General features: G+C 41.0%; 1 protein-coding gene across 1 annotated transcript; it reads right to left on the bottom strand.

Moving 5' to 3' along the window:
* Window positions 1220-24069, bottom strand: PGK1 (phosphoglycerate kinase 1). Its single transcript, NM_001099932.1, is given in 11 exon segments — window positions 1220-1682; window positions 2054-2152; window positions 2427-2604; window positions 3876-4055; window positions 4663-4777; window positions 7979-8098; window positions 8992-9095; window positions 12814-12958; window positions 13075-13230; window positions 17695-17745; window positions 23919-24069. Coding segments are annotated over 11 exon segments (1254 nt in total). The 5' UTR covers window positions 23984-24069; the 3' UTR covers window positions 1220-1641.

Below are 25213 nucleotides of genomic sequence, written 5' to 3'. Positions count from 1 at the left end.
GCCCAAAACAGGAGGCTAAAGGAATCCCCAAGAGTTACCCCAGAGGGATTTACTCTGGAAAAAGAAGCCCCAGGGCAATAGCTGTCCATCCAACCTAGAGGACCAGCCAGGACAAACTAGAGCAGGAACCAACTGTCCTGTTTGAATATGTTGGGAACGAATCAATGATAGGTATATATTAAAAAAGAAACCATTTTTTAAAACTATTATTAATGCCAAATAAAATAAAAAGGTACGTAAGTAAATATAATCATGGCATATGATGTAACTCAGCTGTGAATAGTATTTATAATCATAACATAGACCCTTGATCTAATCTAGAATTATGACAAAACTACATTGGGAGAAAGAGGGGGAAGTATGTATGGAACAGAGGCTGTGAAAGAACTAAATCTTCTCAAAAGAAATTGATAGTTATCTTTTTTTTTGGCTGCACCTGTATCATGTGGAAGTTCCCAGGCCAGGGACTAAACCCATACCACAGCAGCAAACCAAGCCACCTCAGTGATAATCCTTAAACTGCTTCACCACAAGGGAACACCCTAAAAAGCAATATATATACATACTGCTTTTTGCCTTTTAGGGCCAAACCTGTAGCATATGGAAGTTCCCAGGCTAGTGGTCGAATCAGAGTTGCAGCTGCCAGCCTACACCACAGCCACAGCAATGCAGGATCCGAGCCTTATCTGTGATCTACACCACAGATCATGGCAACACCAGATGCTTAACCCACTGAACAAGGCCAGGTATCGAACCCACATCCTCGTGGATATTAGTCAGGTTTGTTACCACTGAGCCAGAACGGAACTCCTGTATCTTTTTTTTTTTTTTTTAAGAAATCAAGAAGTTAACACTATAAGCATGTTACTTAGAAACATGGAGGTGAATGCCAGAAAAAACTAAGAGAGAAAGCAGTTACTTCTGGGGAGTGAGTGGGAATCACAAATGGGAGGAATGAGCTAAGGCCTATTTTTTTGTTACAAGCTTTGACTTTTTAAATTATGGTCTTGCATAAATGGATAAAAATACTGTTTTTTAAAAAGCACCTATCACAATGTCTGCCATAAATTAGTAGGACTGCAATAAAAGAGTAGACATTTATCTAAGCCCTCTCCCTCCCCACTGCTGCTGTCCCATTTCTTGTATTCAGAAATATAGATGATCTGATCCCTTCCTCAAGATTCTTTTCTCACCCTAACAAAATATGACAGGAAAAAAATCCCAGTTTCAATAGATATTTATTATTTATTTAATAGATCACCAACTTCATCTCCCTCTCTCCCTACAATTGGAATTTCATCTTGTTTCCATGTTGAGTGGTGAAACAATGAAAAAGCTAATCAAAATAAGCTACTTCAGAAAGAACTAGGCTAACACAGGCATAAATATATGCACTCTAAATGCACAATGGTTTAGACACTAGTAAATTCAAATGGGATCTTGAGGAATATAGGCAAATCCAGGGTGCAGTAAAGATGAGCTGAGATGCTGTGCAATGGTTTAAGGGTTCCTGGTGCTACATCTCTTGGCTACTTGCTGAATCTTGACATGGGGGAAGATAATAGCTAATGCCAAGTGGAGATGCAGAAAGCGCTAAGTTGACTTAGAGGCTGTGCACAGGAACCAAAAGGCAGGAAAGTACTAAACATTACTGAGAGCATCCACCCCAGGAAGGACTTTACCTGTTTTTGAGAGAACACACACAAAGTCAGCATTACTATAAGATCCACTAAGCTAGACCTGTCCTTTTCTATCTTCCCAGTAACATACGAGCTCATCTCTAGGATACATGGCCAGGAATTGGGTAACTTTTTATATTTTGGGTCCCAGGTCTACTAGAGCATAAGCTCTTTGAGAATTAGTTTTCCCATCTGGCCCTCCCCACCTCAAATGGAAGCCAGGAGCTTTATTTGAAGTTCCTACATTTATACTGCCCAGCTAATAATGACTGCTAATGACAACTACCCACTATCTCCACTCCATTCTATCCATCTCACACTGCATAAACACTATCCTTCCCCCAAATAAGCCAAAAAATATTAAAGAATCTCACCTTCCAGGAGCTCTAAACTGGCACCACCCCCAGTGCTCACATGGCTGACTTTATCCTCCGTGTTCCATTTGGCACAGCAGGTAGCAGTGTCTCCACCACCTGTTGAATGAAAGCCAAGTATAAAGGGGAAAGGAGAGAAAAGAAGATTGGCATCAAAATTATAAGTTGGTGTGCTCTGAAGTCCAAAAGGTTGCTGATAGCCCCCCAACTCCATCTCATTTAGAGGTTCCTCCATGAATTATATACCCATTTAACTCACAAGATTGATCTGGCTCCAAGAAACCTAGGAAAAGTTAACCATTTTCTGTCTACTTTCCTATGATCAGAACTCTGCCAACTCCTATTGGCCCTGGCTTTGTATAGGACCCCTTACCTATGATGGTGATGCAGCCCCTGGAAGTGGCTTTCACCACCTCATCCATGAGGGCTTTGGTTCCTTGGGCAAAAGCTTCCCATTCAAATACGCCCACAGGTCCATTCCATACAATCTGCTTAGCCCGAGCAACAGCCTCACTATACTTCTTGCTGCTCTCAGGACCACAGTCCAAGCCCTAAGGGGCAGAGTTAAATGAGAGGATGAGTTACCAAGAAAAGCTAGAGGAGTAAATACCATACCTCTAACCAAGACCAGAACTCAAGGCTGAACATCAGCATCTTCTAAGAAGCAAAAGATATCCTTCAGTCTTTAAAATTATAAACATGTTCATATCCTTTATGGAAGATCAAGTCTAAGGGAAAACCTCAAAAGTTATGTGATAAAAACATTCTATATATATATACATATATATAGAATGATTTTTATCTTTTTTCATTATAGCTGGTTTACAGTGTTCTATCAATTTTCTACTGTATAGCATGGTGACCCCGTTACACATACATGTATACATTCTTAGCCACACTATTTTATGATTATAAAGAACTAAACTAGGGTGAATTCTGTCCCTCCCCAGGGGACATATGGCAATGTCTGGAGTTTTGGTTTTCATGACTTAGTGATGGGGGTGCTACTGGCACCTAGTGACCAAGGATGGATTAAACATTCTACAATGCAACAAAAACTACTATGTCAATAGTGCCAAGGTTGAAAAATACTGAGCAAGATCAGTGGTTCTCAAAACTTGGTGTGCATCAGAATCACCAGCATGGCTTGTTTGAGCACAAATTTCTGGGCTCTACCCCCAAAGCTTCTGCTTCAGCAAGTGAAGGGGGGCAGACAGGAATTTGCATTTTTTAATGAGTTTCAAAATGATGCTGATGCTGCTGTTTTTGAAACTACATTTAAAGAAACCGAAAACTAAATGCACGTGCCTAACAAAAGGAAAGCAACCAAGCAAACTATTATGTCAACATTAACAATTCTGTACAGCTATTAAAATGATAATATATGGAGAACACTACAGTCAACTAAGTTTTTAATACACACATAAATTTTTCCCTCCCTATAGTAAGTATACTTGTATTATCTTAATATTTTCATATAAGAAAAAAATTTATACAGATTTCTAGGTAGCAACATAATCCAGAATAGCCCAAACCATGAAAGTACATAGAACTGTCCCCAGCACATAGTTAAGTACTTAAATTAGATGAAGAAACAAAAAAACACTTTTGTCCCCACATTACTGATAAAGAGTCTTAGCATCAATGTGATACCACTGCTTTTCCCCCATGGATTCGCCCCAAAAGAGGGTCTCAATGCAACATTTGAAGCCCTTCTAACATAAATCTTTAGAGATTTTTTTTAAATTCATGTTTGTTAGTTGAATGCATGATACCAAAATGTATCTGTTTACTCATACAACCAACTATCCAACTGACTCACCATCCACCCAGCAGGTATACCAGAGGCCACAGTGGCTTGGCCAATCTTGGCATTCTCATCAAACTTGTCAGCAGTGACAAAGTCAACAGGCAAAGTAATCTTCACACCATTCTTCTCAGCTTTGGACATCAGATCTTTGACGATCTTGGATCCCTCTTCATCAAAAAGAGAAGTGCCAATCTATACAAAGGAGCCAAGATGATGAAGATCAGCTCTATACTAAGAACGTAATTACCAACAACAACAAAAGACAACAAAAGACAAAAAAAAAAAAAAAAAAAAAAAGAATGGAGTTCCCGTCGTGGCGCAGTGGTTAATGAATCCGACTAGGAACCATGAGGTTGCGGGTTCGGTCCCTGCCCTTGCTCAGTGGGTTAACGACCCGGCGTTGCCGTGAGCTGTGGTGTAGGTTGCAGACGCGGCTCGGATCCCGCGTTGCTGTGGCTCTGGCGTAGGCCGGCGGCTACAGCTCCGATTCAACCCCTAGCCTGGGAACCTCCATATGCCGCAGGAGCTGCCCAAGAAATAGCAACAACAACAACAAAGGACAAAAAAAGACAAAAAAAAAAAAAAAAAAAAGAACGTAATTACTTCACAAAGCAGATAGGAACAAAATACAACACAATATAAAGGAACAATTCAATGACAAAAGAAAAACAACTTGCAAAATAAATAAAAATGGAAGTTTTTAGCACTCATATCAGAAGCTAATTTTCTTTTTAAATCTATATAACTTGCTATTTCTCATGGAGAGCTATTTCACATCCACTTGGCATTGGTTTCCTACCTCCATGTTGTTGAGCACCTTAAGGAAGGTAAAGGCCATTCCACCACCAATAATCATCTCATTGACTTTGTCCAGCATATTATTGATTAGCTGGATCTTGTCTGCAACTTTAGCTCTGGAAGGGAAAGCAAAAATCATCACCAAACAATGGACTAAGGAAGTGATAAGCCTGAGATCTAATATAAAGGCACAGGAACAGAGAAATGTCCCACAAAGTAAAAAAAGTATTGGCTAAGTTTGTCCTATGTTTCTCCAAATCAATGTCCCACAAAGTGAAAAAAGTATTGGCTAAGTTTGTCCTATGTTTCTCCAACTCAAAAAGCCAATCCATTGCTAAGAGATGCTTTTAAAGTATGGCTCTTGGCCAAGAAGGGCTTAGAAGAACTACAATCATCTAAAGAAATCAAAAGTTCCAAATAGATCTATTTTGCCCCTTCTCCCCCCAAAAGTCAGAGGGTCAAGATTGCTAATTGTACATGAGAAATATTACTAATTGTAGGATCCATGAGCTCACTGAGAACTGTCCTAACCCTAGAGCAGAGATTAGTTATATACCAAACAAATATATACTGAGGAAAAACAGAGATAATCACACTCTTAGGTCCATGCTCAGTTGCTGGGAAATTTGCTTTATAGCATTGATTATTCTATTGGACTACTTGATTCAAAACATCGATTATCTACTCTGTGCCAAGCACTATTCTAGGGCTCTCAGGAACATTAGTGGGCAAAAGCAAAGATCCCTACTCCTTTGGAGCTTATATTCTAGTAAAAGGAAATAAGATAATAAACACATGTTCCTTTCATCTCCCTGTGAGAGAAAAAAAATCTAATGAAAAACAAATTCACTTGAAACGCAAAAAGTCCTTCACATAAATAACAGCTTGCCTTCCACAAATACTCATATAGCTAAATCTCTCAAATAAACAAATCACCTTGGGCCTATTTCCTCTTCATTCAACAAACAAGATGATACCTACTCTGAGAGGTCCAATGTAAGGATTTGTGAAATGGAGGCTTAAAACAATAGTGATATGGCAGAATGGATGACAAACTATTGCTATCTCACTTGTAAAGATTCATCACCACCAAGGTTAAGAATGGATTAACTGTTTTACACACACACACACAGAGAGAGAGAGAAAGGGGAAGAAAAGAGACTCAATGTCTTCTAAAGAATGTGGGATATTCTACAGATCAAATGCCCTGCTTCTTCAACAAATCAATGGAATGAAAATAATAAGGAAGAGAGAACTATTATAGAATAAAAGATATTTGAAAAACAAATGTAATGCATGGACTTTATTTGGACCTTTATTCAAACAAACCAAATGTAAAAAGGCATTTCAGAAATGATGGAGAATTTCTGAATATAAACTGGGTATTAAATGATAGTAGCAAAGTTGTTAAAAAATTTTGTTAGGTATAACACAGTGGTTATTTAAAATAAATCTCATCTGTTATGAGATGCATACAGAAGTATTAGAAATGATAAGAGTTCTTTTATGGTGCAATGAATTAAGGATCTAGCATTGTCACTGCAGTGGCTTCGGTAGCTACTATGTTACAAGTTCAAACCCTGACCCAGGAACTTCCATATGCCATAGACGTGGTCAAACAAACAAAAAAAAAAAAGAAATGAAATTGGTATCTAAGGCTTCCTTTCAAATACTCCTGATTAAAAAAAAAAGTATTAAAAGATAAATGAAGCAGGACTGGCAAAAATGCCAATAATTATTAGAGCAAGGTGATAGATACCTGGGGGTTTAATTATACTATTCTCTTAAATGTTTGTGTGTTTCCACAATAATTTTTTAATAAAATGTAAAATCTTGGAGTTCCCATTGTGGCGCAGCAGAAACAAATCCAACTAGTATCCATGAGGATGCGGGTTCGATCCCTGGCCTTGCTCAGTGGGTTAAGGATCTGGCGTTGCCATGAGCTGTGGTGTAGGTCGAAAATGCAGCTCAGATCCTGCGTTGCTGTGGCTCTGGTATAGGCCATCAGCTGTAGCTCCGATTGGACCTCTAGCCTGGGAACCTCCATATGCCACGAGTGTGGCCCTAAAAAAGCAAAAAAACAAAAAATTAAAAAAATAATAAAATGTAAAATCTTCCCCTAAACTGTTAATGTTCTAAGGAAACTACAGTGTAAGAAAGGTAGAGAAAAAAAACCTCCACAACTTCCCCAAAACAGCTATTTTAGGCAGAGTCCAACTTGATCATAACCACTAGGTGGCACTCACTCCCATATTCCAGGTCTAAGGAAGGTTAGAGAACAAAACTCAAATCCTAATTTCCAGAAAAGCAAAGATTAGAGTCTGACCTTTATAACTCAGTGTACAAGAGGGGCAATGCTTCCAGGACACAGATAACTTGTATCCACCTTAACTATTTTTAGGACCCTGAAACTGGGCTCATGAAGCCTGGAGAGCAACTATGCTATCTGAAATTGACACCCAACTCCAGAGTCAGCTTTCATAGGGAAATGCTGAGTGTGTTCAGTCCCATGGAAAAAAAAAACCCTGTTTGTGAAGGTCAGGAGCATCCAGCCCTAAAGAGGCTGCTATCTAGATAGCCATGCCAAGTGTCAAGATCTTATCCAAACAGTCCCAGGTCCCTGTCCCTAATTTATCACCTAAAATGTTTATTCCTAGGCTCTTGACCTATACTTCTGAAATTTCTATTTTTAGCTAAGCCAGTAGCATATCATTACCCACATGGTACCTTCCCCACAGGAGAAAATATAAAAAGGCATGTGATCTGGAGAAATGAGTTCCAAATGAGGTTTTCATAGTTTTTCCTTGCCAGATAGTAAGTATGTGAAAGGCTCAGGTGCTTCAAAAATTGTTAGATGAGCAATGGTGGATCTTTCCCATTTTTCCCTCCAGAACCATTTTCTATCCTTCCCAGCCCTATTCTCTGTTGCAAGAAGCTGACCTTCAAGGACTATTATCAAGTCCTTTACCCTCTGATGTCCGGCTGGGTTGTAGCCCATTGGAGGTAGGAGGGGGTATACAAGTAAGACACTGGCTCTTTCCCTGCTACATGACCAACCCTATATCCCTTGACCAAAGGCTACAGTTCCTATCACAGGACCCTCTCCGCCCTCTGATGACTGGAGTAATGACCCCACATTACTGTACTGTTGCTTTTGGGTTTCCTTAAACCCTACCCACAGCTTTGCAGATAGTCCCTTTATTAAATTCTCCTCAGTCATCCTGTTTGATCATGCTATCTGACAATAAACCACCCAAGTTTCAGCCTACTACCAGGCAAACACACTACTTAAAGCATGATCTTGTAGTTCTCCATACCCGCCCAGGATGGCCAGGAAGGGTCGCTCTGGGCTCTCCAAGGCCTTGGCAAAGTAGTTCAGCTCCTTCTTCATCAAAAAACCTCCAGCCTTCTTTGGCAGATTTACTCCCACCATGGAGCTAGAAATGAACAGAAACTCAAATTTTAGTCAGTCCCTAGCAATTCTTCCAATTATAGAAGCCATTTCCTTATCACTGAAATACTTTCACTTTTGAGATTCCAAGACACCATGGTTTTGATGCCCAAACTACAACAAAAACACTTAGGTACAAGATAAGGTTTTCTGACTAACAATGCAGGGTCAAGGGGAACAAATGAAAAGCAATGACTTGGAATTCCCATCGTAGCTCAGCAGAAACGAATCTGACTAGCATCCATGAGGACACAGGCTGGATCCCTGGCCTTGCTCAGTGGGTTAAGAATCCGGTGTTGCCATGAGCTGTGGTGTAGGTCGCAGATCTGGCATTGCTAGCGTTGTGGCTATGGTGTAGGCCAGCAGCTACACCTCTAATTCAACCCCTTAGCCTGGGAACTTCCATATGCCATGGGTGGGGCCCCCAAAAAAAACAAAAAAGAAAAGAAAAGCAATGACTTTAAGTAGAATTTAAAATACCCAATTAACAGCTTTCAGGCCAAGGTTTTAATCACAATAAATAATCAGCCAGGTGATGACAAGAGGAATGGATTCGTCAATCTACTTCCTACTGATAGCCTAAGATTCTGTTTCCACAGCACTCACAAAGGGAGAGCTCTCCATGAAATACCTAAAGTGAGAAAGAGCCACATTTTACTGAAGTTCCATAATTCTCAACATTTTTTACTTTTATTTCCTCTTTAAATCAGGGATATGCAACATGAACCACAGTCTAATTTCTAGCTCCACTTAGAGATAGAAGCCAAAAAGATCACAGTATAATACAGAAATATCCAAAAACCAGAGCTTGAGCTTCTCTAGTAAATAGAAAAATAATGCTCCCAGCTAGCTTGACACTAAACAAAAAACTTTTAGTACCTGTGAGCTCGGTGAGCAGTACCAAAAGCATCATTGACATAGACATCCCCTAGCTTGGAAAGTGAAGCTCGGAAGGCTTCTATTTTGGCTGGATCAGCTTTAACCTGAAGGAGAAAAAAAATAAAAGGAAAAAAAAAAACCACAGGAAATGGTGAAAGCTCCAAAGACAACTGTAAAAGCATTTCATACCGAGTCCTCTCGAACAATCTCTAAAGACCCTCAGTTTATAGGACAGCAATTTTTACAACTAGCAACAGGATATGTTCTTTCCTCCAAATATTCCAAGTCTTTTGGTCATTTCTGCATGTTTCTGCTCTCTTTCACCTTCCCTCAAATTGCAAACCTAAGATTACTGAACCATTACTTAACCTCTAATCACATCCCACTGGCCTCTCCCCCACTCCTAGGACAAAATTTGAATTATCCTTCTCTGTCCTTATCTTGACTCATTTATATAATATCAAAAGGAGGTTATTTATATAGCCTTCCCTGAAGTAAGGTATCTGAGAAAACAAGAAACATTACTTCTACAAAAGAGAGTAACAAAAAGTAATATCAAAACATAGGGCTTTTAATGTCAGCTCAGTATCCAGGGGTTCCCCCATTCCAAAAGGGGAAAGAAAGCAGGATGGCAGGATGAACAGTCTCCAGTAGGAAATGAAGCAAAGATGCACAGGAAGCCAGATAAGGGGGACATGGCAGAGAAGAGCAGATGTTCATTTTAGTCACCATCCACTCCCATTCTCCAACGTACTGAGGCAAAGAAGGCTACCACAAAAAACAGGGACTTTTCTCTAATGATCCAAAAAATGCAGGGGCACTAAAGCTAAAACCAAAGACTGTAGAGCCCCCACAATCTCTTTAGAATGGAATATCATCTGCTACTGGTGACTGCAAGATGGTTTGTGTAGTAATCAAAACACTGACCAAATAGCAGAAAGCCTGGGCTCTAGGCCCAGGTCTGACACTAATTTACTTTGTAACCTTTGATAAGCTGCTCTCTGTCCTTGAAATTATTCCACCTATTACAAAGGGAAGCTAACCCGTCCATTTAAGAACTGTTTGAGGGAGTTCCCTGGTGACCTAGTGGTTAAGGATTCAGCACTATCACTGCTGCACCTCAGATTCAATCCCTGGCCTAGGAACTTCTACATGTCTGCAGGCGCAGCACCCACCACCAAAAAAAAAAATAAAAAAAAATAAAAAAAAAAAAAAAAGAATTGTTTGAGCAAAAATGAGGCAAATTGAAAGCTCTTCATGAAAAAGGTGCCCTAGAAATTAATAATAATCAGAAGCCATTTCTCATTTTTGATTAACCATAACTAGAAGAAAGAAAATACTCCTAAAAGACCAAGGCAGGCACACTGGAAAAATGAAAAATTTTATGACCTCAACCTTGTTTTTAAATTCACTTTGAGGAGTTCCCGTCATGGCACAGTGGGAACAAATCTGACTAGGAACTATGAGGTTGCAGGTTCGATCCCTGGCCTCGCTCAGTGGATTAAGGATCCAGTGTTGCCGTGAGCTGTGGTGTAGGTTGCAGACGTGGCTCGGATCTGGCGTTGCTGTGGCTGTGGTGTAGGCTGGTAGCTACAGCTCAGATTGGAACCCCTAGCCTGGGAACCTCCATATGCCGCAGGTGCAGCCCTAAAAAGATAAAAAAATGAAACAAATTCACTTTGAACTTATGGCTGGCTCTTGAAATTTCAAGCATGAAAAGACATGGACACTAAATGTAAAGTTAACTAACTAAAAAAGACATAGACTAGCACAGTTGATTCATCACTTCCTGAATAAAAGGTTTTGCCTCAATTTGCCAGTTGTCTCCTGCCACTTCTTTTTTTTTTCTTTTTAGGGCTGCACCAATGATACATTTAAGTTCCCAGGCTAGGAGTCAAATCAGAGCTATAGCTGCTGGCCTATGCCAGAGCCATAGCAACGCCAGATCTGAGCTGTTGTCTGTGACCTACACTGCAGCTCATGGCTGGATCCTTAACCCACTGAGCAAGGCCAGGGATCGAACCTGCATCCTCATAGAATTTAGGCGGGTTCGTTACTGCTGGGCCACAACAGAAACGCCTCTCCTGCCATTTCTAAGCTCTAGCTTGAGTTTCAATCTAAAAGGGCACCAAATTTTAGGTCAACATTTGACTCTTACTACTGTGGCAAGGCCAGAGGCTGCAGTGCTAAGAAAAGAAACCACGTGAAAGCAAGCACTCCATTGACCTTAAGAAATGTCAGAAGTACAAATCATTGAGACATTAGCCTTCAGAGCATCTTGTTCCCCAAGACACTAAAGACCTTAAGAGTGGAAATTACTTAAAGGGTGCTTTCAGCTTCCCTTCTACCAATAGGCAAATTCCAAATCATCTTAAAAGAGCTAGCTTTATCATTTGATATTTGAATTCTAGTTTTCAGGTCACAATAATCTGTTTTGTGGGTTATCTACGGGTGCCTTTACATTTTTTTTTCCTATGGTTGCTTTTGCACAATAACAGCAAAGTTGAATAGTTCCAACAAGAGACCATATAAGGTTGTGACTGACTGTACAGCCCACAAAGCCTAAAATATTTACTGTCTGGCCCTTTACAGAAAGTTTGCTGGTCTAATAGATTGAGCCATATATATATATGGAACCAAGCAATGGTACGACTACCTCTTGCCTCTAACTTTAGTCAAATGATTGCCTTTCTGAGACTTTGGTTTTTTTTCTGAAAATATGATGGTACTTGTACTTCCTTATCTTTTTTTTTTTTTGGCCATGCCTGCAGCATGCATATTCCCAGGCCAGTGATCCAACCCCAGCCACAGCAGTGACAATGCTGGATCCTTAACCCATTGAGCCACCAGGGAACTCCTGTACTTCCTTATCTTAAGGAGAAATTCAAAGAAAGATGATTTACACTTTAAGAAAAATGCCTTCAATCCAAGGCAATATCATCACAACCATCGTTACCCAACTACAAATATCCCAAACAGTCCCTTTCCACTTGAATTAATAAAGTACTTTCTCTGCTCACATAATTCTTTTATAAGAGTCCAATGATAACAAATTTAATTTACTGTCTTAAAAGTACCAAGCTCAAGCTTTAAGTTAATTCCCCTTCTAAATAAGAATACAGATTGTCCTTCCATAACACCCTAGAGCCTGTTGCTCAGAAAAAAACTGTTCCAGGAGTTCCCTTGTGGCACAGTAGCCTAAGGATCTGGCATTCTTACTGCCTGGCTTGGGTTGCAGCTGTGCAACAGGTTCAATCTCTGGCCCTGGTTCCACATGCCATGGGTGTGGCCAAAAGAAAAGAAAAGAAAAGCTGTCCCAGGCTTGACAAACAAAAAAAAAAATCTAAAACCAGGAACACCTGGTACATGGACACTCACTCCCACAACCACCTGTGAATGTCTGCTCTCAGTACTTGGGAATCACAGCCTACCCTTTGACAGGGTATTATCACACACTATTTGAGAAAAAAATCCTCATGTGTCATGGGCCAAGTGTCTAACAAAGGGACTATTAGAAGCAGCATGTTCACTTATACCCAAATTATTCACACATTTTCCCAAAGTATTTCAAAACCACTTGAGCATGACGAGGAGGTTTTCTGGGATACTAGCAATATCCTATTTCTTGACCTAGGTGATAGTACACAGGTCTGTTTGCTTTGTGATAATCCATCAAGCTGTGCATTTGTGCATTTTTATATATATGTTGTACTTCAATAAAAAGTTGTCAAAATAAACATAAGCTTCCTCTACTCTTCAATCACAGTCTCTTATAGACTCAGCCCTCCTCACCCCCGGTAATGTCAAAATCACTGGTCCTACCTTGCTCCCAGAAGCATCTTTTCCCTTCCCTTCTTCCTCCACATGAAAGCGAAGGTTCTCCAACAGGATGACAGAACCAGCAGCTGGGTCAGCACAAGCTTTCTCCACTTCTGGGCCCACGCAGTCCTTCAAGAACAAAACATCCCTGGTGAGAGCACAAGATGGAAACACTTGAACAGTCTGAAAGTTAAGAACTAGTAACAACATGCTTGATGACACCTCCTGCCACATAACTCACCAGCACCAGAGCCTGAAACTTACTTGCCCAGCAGAGATTTGAGTTCTACAGCAACTGGCTCCAAGGAGTACTTGTCAGGCATAGGGATACCATCAGGCCGGCCTAGGTGGCTCATAAGAACAACTGACTTGGCTCCGTTGTCTAGGCAGAATTTGATGCTTGGGATGGCAGCCTTGATCCTGCAACCAAAAAGAGACAGCAAGTAGAACATGGTTACTCCTGAGAATTAGTGGGAACTATTTTATTCATGGCCTCATAATATATAAAGCCCCTTTTCTTCTCCAAATTCCTTCAAATCTAGTGTCAGCAACTCAGTGGTGGTCCTCAGGTTCATGTACAGGGGAGGAAGTTAATTAGGATGCCAACCCTCTTCCTAGGATTGTAGAATCTCATCATGTTTTGCCCCTTGTGCAGAAAAAAGCTAATATAGCAAGCATGCTATCTTTAGAAGGTTGGCTCTTAGCTAATGTCTGAGACTTGGCTTCTGAAGTGGTCCCTAAGCTCTCTGACAAGAGCCATTGACTGCTTCTTGTTTGTACAAACAAGGTGATTTATGCTGAACACCTGCTTCCCTCTAAGAGTCTGGAATTTTGGAAGTTGCTGGGTAGAGGGTACCTACATGATCAGCTCCCAGTAAAAATCCTGGGGTCTGAGACTCTAAAGGGCTTCTCTGGACAGAAACATTGCACACAATTACTGCATTTTTCACTGCTGAAGAAAGAAGCACACTTGGTGTGTCCCCTCATGAGAGGGAGACAGCACAGGAAGCACATACATGGACTTCTCCAGACTGCCTGTATCTTTTCCCCTTGCTGATCTTGTCATGTATGCTTTCATTGTAATAAACTTTAGCAGTTGAGAACTATATGCTTAATCCTATGAGTCCTTCTTAGTGAATCACCAAACATGTGAGTCACCTTAGGGACCCCTGAAATACCCTAAGTGTTTGACTGTGGAAGAAATATAAAATCTCCAAATCTTGAAAACATTAAAGGAAATCTGAGGAAAACTGAAAAAATATGTAACTTTTCTGTACCCATTACAGATCCTAAGTCACTTTTTTATGTAGGAAAAAAATGCATTGTATAGAATATGGTTTACAGAATATATCGCATTTACTAAATTATAGTTTAACCTAAAAATTACTGAACTTCCTTTAACATCTCGAATTTTTCTTACAAACCCCAAACTAACGTTTAATTCTTGCCAGTCTTTAAGAAATTAAAATTGAAAATGAAGAAAATCATTTATTTATTCAAGAAGTATTTATTGAATCCTTCGTTTGTGGCAGCTACTATACCAGATTCTGCAAATTCAATTATATATTAAGTCTCTGCTCTCAGAAAAGTAATTCTAACATAGGGAGAGATAATCAACAATAAGCAAATATATACTTCAGATGGTGATAAGAGCTATGGAGAAAATAAAGCAAGGTAGGAGGAGAAAGATGATAAGAAAATTGTGGTGGAGGCAATTTTAGATAGGGTGGCCAGGGAAAGTCTCTTTAATAAGGTAACATTTCGGCCAAGTTATATTTCTAAAAGAGCTTATGCTAGGAAAACATGGGCCATACACTCTCTGACATAAACGACAGCAACATCATCTCAGATCCACCTATCAGAGTATTGACAACAAAAACAAAAATAAACAAATGGGACCTAATCAAACTTCAAAGTTTCTGCACAGCAAAGGAAACCCTAAACAACACAAAAAGACAACCCACAGAATGAAGGAAAATCTTTGCAAGTGAATCAACTGACACGGGATTCATCTCCAAAATTTATAAACACCTTCTGCAGCTCCATACCAAAAAAACAAACAACCCCATCAAAAAATGGGCAGAAGATCTAAACAGACAGTTCTCCAAAGAAGACATGCAGATGGCCACAAAACACATGAAAAGATATTTAACATCACTCATCATTAGAGAAATGCAAATCAAAACCACGATGAGGTACCACCTTACACCAGCCAGAATGGCCATCATCCAAAAGTCTACAAACAATAAGTGCTGGAGAGGGTGTGGAGAAAAAGGAACACTAGTACACTGTTGGTGGGATTGTAAATGGGTGCAACCACTGTGGAAAACAGCATGGAGATTCCTCAGAAAACTAAACATAGAACTACCATTTGATCCAGCAATCCCACTCCTGGGCATCTATCCAGAGAAAGCCACGACTTGCAAAGACACATGTACTCTGATGTTCATTGCAGCACTCTTTTCAATAGCCAAGGCATGGAAACAACCTAAATGTCCATTGACAGAGGAGTGGATCCAGAAGAAATGGTACATATACACAATGGAATATGACTCAGCCATTAAAAAGAACGAAATACCAGCATTTTTTGCAACATGGATGGACCTAGAAATTATCATGCTAAGTGAAGTCAGCCATACAATGAGACACCAACATCCAATGCTTTCACTGACATGTGGAATCTGAAAAAGGGACAGACTGAACTTCTTTGCAGAACAGATGCTGACTCACAGACATTGAAAAACTTATGGTCTCCAGAGGAGACAGTTTTTGGGGTGGGGGGATGTGCCTGGGCTGTGGGATGGAAATCCTGTGAAATCTGATTGTTATGATCATTATACAACTACAGATGTGATAAATTCATTTGAGTAATAAAAAATTTAAAAAAATAAAATAAAAGAGCTTATGCTACTTGGCAGATATAAAAACTCATTTATATCGAATAAAGAAGAAAGCTTCATCAGGTACAACATTAGCCCAATGAAATCAAATTAATCTTCAGGACTATCCCTTACTGGCAAGTTCTATTTTTTCTAATGCTTCATTTTGATAATCAACTCCATGGATTTCTAAAAATTAAAAGATCTACTCATATCTGTTTCTCTGGTTTTTATACATAAAAGTCCTTGAAAGGCATATTTCAAATCTTTTCTGTGTGCAACAGAAAATAAAGTCAAGAAGGCTCAGAGCTGCCTTATACAAAGACCTTCCACTATGGTGCAGCAGGGATGTGCTGTGGCAGAAAGCCAGGCTCTATTCTGAGGCCAATATCTGAAAATGTTCTGGGTCTTTACCTGCACTGTCCAATATGGTAGCCATTAGCCACAGGTACCTCCTGAATACTGGAAATGTAGTTAGTTAAGATTAGTATGTACTATAAGTGTAAAATACATGCTGGATCTCAAATAGTTAATACCAAAAAAGTTAAATATTCCTTTGGTTAATTTTTTAATTGATTATATTTTGAAATGATTACTTGGGGCGTATTGGATTAAGTAAAATATTGCTATTATTAAAATTAAGTTCACCTGTTTCTATTTATTTATTTATTTTGCTTTTTACGGCTGCACCTGCAGCATGTGGAAGTTCCCAGGCTAGGGATCAAATCAGAGCTGCAGCTGCTGGCCTATGCCACAGCAACAGCAATGTGGGATCCAAGTTGTATCTGCAACCTACATACACCACAGCTCACAGCAATGCCAGATCCTTAACCCACTGAACGAGGCCAGGGATCAAACCCGAATCCTCATGGATACTAGTCAGGCTCATTTCCACTGAGCCACAATGGGAACTCCCTCTTTTTACTTTTTTAATGTGGCAACTAGAAAATCTTAAATTATATGTGGCTCATGTTAGAGTTTTATTAGACAGCACTGATCTAGATTACTGGAAAGTACCTTTCCAGCTCAAACCTTTCACTTAAAATTTAAAATAAAACTCTTCTTTTACAATAAAGTCAAAACCAAGAGAGCAGACCATCACTTAAAATTTCTGTTTCTGAATCTAGAAGCCAAGACATTTGGAGCAGCCTAAACTGACTGAAAATATTACTTCAGAAGTCTTCAAAAACTGTATCAAGGCCACCTAGAATAGGGGCTTGTAAAGCTACATGTAAGCTTAATAATTATTAGCATTTAAAAAATCCTCAGCTACATGGATGGAACTAGAGAATCTCATACTGAGTGAAATGAGTCAGAAAGACAAAGACAAATACCATATGATATCACTTATATCTGGAATCTAATATATGGCACAAATGAACCTTTGTTCACAGAAAAGAAAATCATGGACTTGGAGAAAAGACTTGTGGCTGCCTGATGGGAGAGGGAGGGAGTGGGAGGGATCGGGAGCTTGGGGTTATGAGACACAACTTAGAATAGATTTACAAGGAGATCCTGCTGAGTAGCATTGAGAACTATGTCTAGATACTCATGCTGCAACAGAAAAAAGGGTGGGGAAAAAATGTAATGTATACATGTAAGGATAACTTGATCCCCTTGCTGTACAGTGGGAAAATAAAATAAAGAAATAATAATAAAAAAATAAATTAAGAAAAAATCCTTCTCTTGCACAGTTCTTTATTTTGCAGGGGAAGCCAAATAACCTTAAACCTTGATATTCTTTAAAAATGAATACCCTCAAATTCCTCAAATTTAAAAAAAAATGGGGAAAAAAACTGGGAGAAAAAGTTGCTTTCTTAAGATGATTTTTTTCAATTTCTAAATTCTCCTAAGAAAGCAGACCAGATGCTAGGCGGGTTGAAAGCCACAATCATGCAGCTTAAGTTGTCATGGTTCTACAGTAGGAACGGAAAATAATTTCATCCTATATACCCACAATCACATAACATCTTAAACCTAGTTCAAGCCTTAGCAAGGTCATTACCTCTGGTTGTTCGTTATCTGGTTGTTCTTCATAGGAACATTGAAGTCCACTCTGAAAAAGAAACAAAGTATCACTTTAAAAGCCATGATCATTTTATTGTTCCCTCAAAGATTAGGAGAGGCACTATTTAGTGAACCAGTTAAATAGACTGGAAGTTCAAAAGTCACCTTAAAAATAATCAGCAGTATTAGAAGATAGTGGTTAGCCACAGGGAAGGGGGTAGGAGTAGTGACTGGGACAGGATACCAGAGGGAGATCTGGAGGCTCTGGTAATGTTCTCTTTCTTGACCTAGGTGACATGGTGTTCCTTTTACAATAATTCTTTGAGCTTAAACTTGTGCCCTTTTAAGTGTGTATCTTATACTTCGAAAGAGAAATTTTAAAAAAGAAAAAAATAACTTAAATCACAGAAACTAGCCCTGAAGACCTGGGAAGCTAAAACCAGTTCTATCTAGGGAGTTCCTGTTGTGGCTCAGCAGGTTACAAAACCGACTAGTCCATGAGGATGCTGATTTGATCCCTGGCCTCATTCAGTGGGTTAAGGATCTGGCATTGCCATGAGCTGCAGTATAGGTCGAAGATGTGGCTCAAATTCCATGTTGCTGTGGCTGTGGCATAGGGCAGCAGCTGCAGCTCCCACTCAACCCCTAGCCAAGGAACTTCCATATGCTGCAGGTATGGACCTAAAAGGTAAATAAACAAATAAATAAAACCAGTACTATCTAAAAAGATTTCTAGGAGTTCCCGTCATGGCGCAGTGGTTAACAAATCCGACTAGGAACCATGAGGTTGCGGGTTTGGTCCCTGGCCTTGCTCAGTGGGTTAAGGATCCGGTGTTGCCGTGAGCTGTGGTGTAGGTTGCAGACGTGGCTCGGATCCCGCGTTGCTGTGGCTCTGGCATAGGCCAGCGGCTACAGCTCCAATTAGATCCCTAGCCTGGGAACCTCTATATGCCACAGGAAGCAGCCCTAGAAAAGGCAAAAAAACAAATATAAAAATTTAAAAAAATAAAAAAATAAAAAGATTTCTATGTGGGCCTAGCATGATAGTATCTAAAAATAATGGCAGCTGGAGAGGTGAGGGGTTATAAGGAACACATCTCAATTCTGATTTCTTTGATATTATTTCTGGGTCTTAATGAAGCAGACATCACTCAAAAGAAAATGTTAACTGGAAAAATAAAACACCAAGAGAATATCATTCTTTTTGGGGAGATCCTGGGGCCTCAAGACCAGAAAGAAAGCCAATGTCCAAGACCAAGTTCACACAGTGTTCTTTAAGCAAAACACAGACAATAAAAATAAGACAGCCTCTTTCAAAAAGCCCGAGAGGAGGGAGTTCCCATCATGGAGCAGCGTAAACAAATCCAACTAGTATCCATGAGGATTTGATCCCCGGCTTTGCTCAGTGGGTGGGGATCCGGCATTGCCAGGAGCTGTGGTGTAGGTTGCAGACACGGCTCGTATCTCACATTGCCGTGGCTGTGGCGTAGGCCACAGCTACAGCTCTGATTTTATCCCTAGCCTGGGAACTTCCATATGCCGCAGGTGTGGACCTAAAAAGACAAAAAATTAAAGTGATTTCTTTCTCATCTATAGAATGGGAGTGGTGATATCTACTTCACAGTAATTGTGAGAATGAGTCAGCAATTTGCAAAGTACTTAGGAGAGTACCTGATACACTCTAAGTGCCATAAAAGTGGTGGATGTTATTATACATGCAAATGCTTCTGCAAAATATGATTCTGTGATCTAAAAGGCAGATCAACCATTACTAAAAACAGCTAGCAGGATGCACTAAGGAACTACAGTGAAAGTATGACCTAGTCAAGAAGACTCCTGCCGTGTTTGATTGTAAAGCTCCATCACTAGTCCTTCCTCCCTAAGGCTGAGGCTTGGCAGACAATTACAAAATCCTAGACCTACTAAGAAAACTATCAATTTCCTATGTCCCCAGGCCTGTAGTCTACTCTTCCTCACTGATGAGCAGCCTTTCCAAAGGTGTTAAGGGAGCAATTCTATATTCAACATTTTAATTAAAATCTTAAAAAATAAAGGCAGTATCCCTCTGAAGAAAAAAAATACACTCAATTTCAAGCTACTTGATTCTGACTCTAAGCATTTTCTTTAAATATCCTAAACAAGGCCCTTGCCAGCCTTAAAGTGCATTCCAAAGAGGACAGAGTATACCATTACCACAGGTCATTTCCCCCCAACCCCCTGCAGCCTCCTAGGAGGCCCACATTCAAAGAGGCTAATGGCAAGGGTCTGAGCACAAGCTCCCCCTTGCAGTGCTGCTCCCTACCAGCAAACACTTAAAGAGAGAAAATTCTTTGGAAACATTCAAGAATTTTTCTTATCTATCCAAGCTTCCATGACCCAGCTTACTGATGAGAATTGGACTTGTACTCTCTTCTCATTGCTTGTAGATTACCTTCCTCATCATCTCCTAGACTCTTGACAACAGCTCAGCTTCGAGCTTCCCCTCTGAGGACTCTACCACAGAAACTGCTCTGGCCTACATATTCCACTTGTTCTATTCTGCATAAGATCTGCACACTTTCCTTTTATACTTCCCCTAAACAATCCCAAGCTTACCCTCAGGCATACCAATCAGAATGGCTGAAATAAAAAATAATGACACCAAATGCTCGTGAGGATACAGTGAAACTGGTCACTCAGATACTGCTGGTAGGAATGTAAAATGATGTGGCTGCTTTGGAAAATGGTCTGGGGATTCCTTAAAAGGTTAAGCATATGACCCAGAAATTCCACTCCTAGGTATTTATGCAAAAGAAATGACAGCATATGTCCATACCGAGATTTGTACACAATGGTTCAAAATTCACGGAAGCTTTATCTGAAATAGCCTCAAACTGGAAGGAACCCAGATGGCTTTCAGTGTGTGAAAGGCTAAACTATGGAACATCCATACCATAGACTACTACTCAGCAATACAAAGAATGAACTACTGATACAAAACCCAACAACATGGATAAATCTCAAGGGCATTATGTTGGGTAAAAAAAAAAAATCCCATACCAAAAGGACATATACTGTATGAGTCCACTTATATAACATTTTTGAAATAACAAAATTTTACAAATGGAGGACAGATTAGTAGTTAACCAAGATTAGGAATGGGGGGAAAGAAGCCATGACTCAAAAGGAATAGAGAGAGGGAGAGCTTGGTGGTGTTCAAACAAAACTAGTTTTGCATCTTGACTGTGGTAGGAGTTACACAAATCCACACATGTGATATAGCAAAGAACTATATACTTTATTCCAGTGTCAAATTCCTACTCTTGATACTGTACTATAATTATGTAAGATGTAGCCAATGAGGGAAACTGGGTGAACACAGGACCTCTCTATACTATCTTTGCAAGTTCCCATGGATATACATAATAATTTCAAAATAAACCTTAAAATATTAATTTATTTGTAATAAGAATATCAAGTCTCTATCCCCTGAAATCTCAGGAATCCAGGCCCAGTTCCATTAAAAGCTCTTAAAGGAACCATTCTCACCCTCACTTCACTGCCCTGACTGGAAAATTGGAGTATTATGGCTCTTTTTAGAGACTTTTTTTTTCTCTTCTGCTCAGTTTTTCCCATTTCTTCTTCCACTACACCAAGGCTGTTGCATAACAAGTTACAACATGTTAGAGAAAAACTGTGAGGTTTTAAAAAAAAAATAAAAAAACAGGGAAGTGGGAGCAAGCAAAAGGGAAGTGCTTCACAAGTCAGCAAAGGAGTATGACTGGCAACCTATGAGAGGAAGAAAGGAAATGACATCGCAAAATTAAGCAGGAAATTTACTCTAAGGGCTATAAAGTCAAATGGAGTCCTAAAAAACTGAGGTAAAACCTGGTAATTATCCAGTCAGAAATTTCTGGCAATCTAAAATAAAGTTCCCTCCACAAATCAATTTCTTTTGGCAATTCAAAGCAGGGGCCCTAAAACTCAGCAAACATCTGAGCTCCCTTTTGAAAGACAAAGAGAGGAGGCAAGTGAAGCAGCCACTACTCAGGAGGCCCCACTGCTGGAACACTGCCAGCAACCACCACATAAAGGGACAGAAACAAAAAGAAATTTGAGCTGACAATGCATGGCTGTCTAGACTCTTCCAAAAAAGCAGTCCTACAATGTGACTCTCTGTTCAAGTGCTACATTATTAATCAGGGAAAAAAGCAACCTTCTGTCCTCAGGCCAAATAAGTAGAATTTATCCAGATTAAAGGGAAAATTATTGATAGCAACCTTCAGCAGACAAAAGGTCTACTTTAACCTGTCCTTGTTCACTATGTCCAAGAATTTAGAGGATCTGGTTGGTAGCCAAGGAGACCCAAATTCTAGTCCTGGCTCTGCCACAAACTTGTTAGTTCAGTGACCTTGGACAGGTCATTTTCCATCAGCAAAAGAGAACTAGCCAGTCATTTCAAGGCTCAGGGTTAATCTGTGTTAAATGAAACTTTGAGCCCTTGGGCAGAAACATATTTCATATTAGGTCCAGAGGGAGAAAAGATAAGCACCTCCTCTAGTCTCACTCCCAGCTGGCCCAGATAATTCCTCAAGCCAGTTTCTATAGGAAGAAAGGAGATAAAGCCCAAGACTGCAATTGTAGGAAAGCGACCAACATGATGCCCCAACTCTGTCTTTCAGGTGGTGCCTGAATCTGAAAAGGTCAGCCTTGGGCACAGTGGAGATGGGAGGAAATAATTAAAACTTAAAATCTAGTTGCATGCCAGTGTCCACTTGTCCTGTTTTTCATAGTCTATCCCCTTTCCTTAAGAGCAGCTGAGGAGTAGGAAGGGCTCTTATCTAATACTAGGATGGCTGTGATTCCTACTCCGTCCAGATTGCAAAAGACTAGATCATTTAGGAAAATGTGGACACTGGGTGTTTTTCATGGCTATAAGCTATTGAGTTCTGATTATTTCCACAGCAAGGCAGAGAAGACCACTTGCAAAATAATAGTGCCATAAGGAAACTAGAGGGGAGAGGAGAGCTACATGGAATTTTAGGGAGTTCATACAGTTCATTAATTCACAGTGCCTTCATATGTTTAAGCCTTAGGTAAAAGGAGATCCCCTACTACTTTCTGTGCCTGTTAATATCCAAAAGTTGCCCTCACTTGAACTGGCCCAAATTGGGAAAGGGGCTGGATCACATCATTCACATGCCCGCCCATCAATCAACCACTTCCCTAAAAGGACAAGACTGCACAACGCTATCAATGCAAGTCCTTATAGCCCCTGAAAGCACCACCCTTGGACCCTGTCAAGGTATATGAACAGTCAAGTCCATCAGTTCATACCTATCTGAATTCCTACACTCTGTTCCTGGTATGCACAAATGTACATGTTACAAAAAGGAGAAATGTAAAAGCATCATACTAGTAGTTTTGGCAAATAAGGGAGGAGCCATGCTAGTAGGTGTCCAGAGATCTACACGTGTGGAGTAAGAGACCCAAAAGTGCATGGGGAGCCTTCCCCACTTAATATCCTGCTTTTCTAACTACCTAGGAGGATGAGGTTGGAGAACAGCAAAAATGAGCAGCCACACCCTACTCAGTGTGTCACAACCCTGACGCAAACCCCATGGCCTGTAGTCCAAAGACAGGGTAGGGCAGCAGAGGCCTGTTATATAAGCCCTGCAAGGCCTCCTTCAGTTAGTCCCACCCCACCTCACCCTCTCACCGCCCCCCAATGCTTTAGGGGGTTCTAAATTCTAAACATTGAAATCAACATCCTCTGGTAAAGATGTCCTTTTGTGCAAGGACTTTGAAATGTGTGGGCCGTTCTCATTTATCCGGGATGGTGGCGGGGGTTGGGAAGCGCGGGGCTGGGGGACGACTAACCAAATGATCTTTCAAGGTTCCTTCCCTGAGGCCTTAGGGATCTGCAGGCTAAGCATCAAATCACACTTCGCCAACTGGGAACTGGAGGCCACAGCCTTTCAGAAATAAGAACAGCGGGCAAAGTAAGTCCCTGCAATCTGAGCTCTTCCTGGGTGTATTCACCCCCGCAAAAGGCAACTGTGGCTCGCTTTCTGGGCTGGGGGAAATCAGGTTAGAAATCATTTAGCCTGGCCAAATCTTCAGCCACAATGGTGGCTCTGTAGGGCTAGGACCCGTGGGGCCGAGACAAGGACGAAAGGCCACTATGGGAAGGAAGCAAGTCGGCCCTGCCCGGAGAGGCTGCGGCAGGACCCCGAGGATTACCTCATGACGACCCTCTTTCCCTTCACGTCCAGCTTGTCCAGAGTCAGCTTGTTAGAAAGCGACATCTTGGCAATTCAGTGGCGGCGAGAGACCGGGAGATGAGACTGCCGCAGAAACGACAACCAATTCGCAATCCGAACGCGTGGAAACTGCCGAGCACACCGCTGGCCCCGCCGTCCCTCCTCCCGCCCCGCCCCGCCCCTCGCCCCTCCCCTTCCTGGCCACCGCGCCCGGCTCGTGGTTCACGAAGACCGCTATTGGACGCTGCCTGAAGGCGCCTGAGTGCTGCCATTGCTCCGAGGTGCTGTCTGTCTGCGAGGGCACTGGTGGGACGTGTCGCTGCCCTCTGTCACGTCCAGCACGCAGCGAGCCGCTGGGATCCTCCGTGACCTGAGGCGGGAGGAGGTGCCTCCCAGCCTCCAGGTGGAGGGAAAGGAAGCAGGGTGGCGCGGCGGGGCGGTCCTGGAGAGAGTCTGAAGCCCAAGGCCGCCGCCCGGGTCCCCACGGCCGCGCCCGGAGTAGCTGCAGCGCCGCGCAAACCCACGACAGCCTGGAGGAAAGGGCCACCCTGCACCCCATGGAATTCCCCGCAGCCCTATCAGGATAGATGTAAATGGCACCTCGTTTTGGAAGACTTCTCTGGTTTCCTGGTTCCCCTAAATGGAATTTTCCCTAAGATTGCTAAATGTCCTTTAATAATTGAGAACTCTCAGAAGTAGCGAAAGGCCTTGGTTCCCCTGCTCCCCCCCCCCACCGTTTTTGTAATAAAAAGTGCAGTGTAATTGTTTACTATACGATGCTGATGGGAAATATATAGAGCGTTTTTCATATATTAACTAATGTCACAAAACTCGTGATCCTCATTTTACAGATGAAGTAACTGATGCACAAAGAGGTTTAGTAACTTGCTTAGGGTTTCAGATCTTGTAAATGGTGAATTCAAACTTGGGCAGTAAGATGTAGAAGCCATACTCTTTAACTGTATTGTAACATAGTATTACTCGGAACTAGGCACTCGGGTCCAACATGCTTACAGAATTGGCTAGAATGAAATAATTTGAGTCAGAAACAAAAATTTACCACATGGCACTTAAGGTCCAGGTAAGATGCAGGAAATAATTCATAGTGCATTGGTATTAAGACACAAGTTTGTCTGTCTGATAATGAGACACAGTTAAAAGATAATAATTTTCTTTCAATCCTGTCAGTGTGTATTTGGGAAATCTCTATGGAGTTACTCCCAACTTAGTCTGCATTTGAGGCCCGGACGGGCCTTCTGGCTTCCAAGTGATCAA

This window comes from Sus scrofa, chromosome X, assembly GCF_000003025.6.
Source record: "Sus scrofa isolate TJ Tabasco breed Duroc chromosome X, Sscrofa11.1, whole genome shotgun sequence".
NCBI lineage: Eukaryota > Metazoa > Chordata > Mammalia > Artiodactyla > Suidae > Sus > Sus scrofa.
This window is presented reverse-complemented; position numbering and strand designations above follow the sequence as displayed.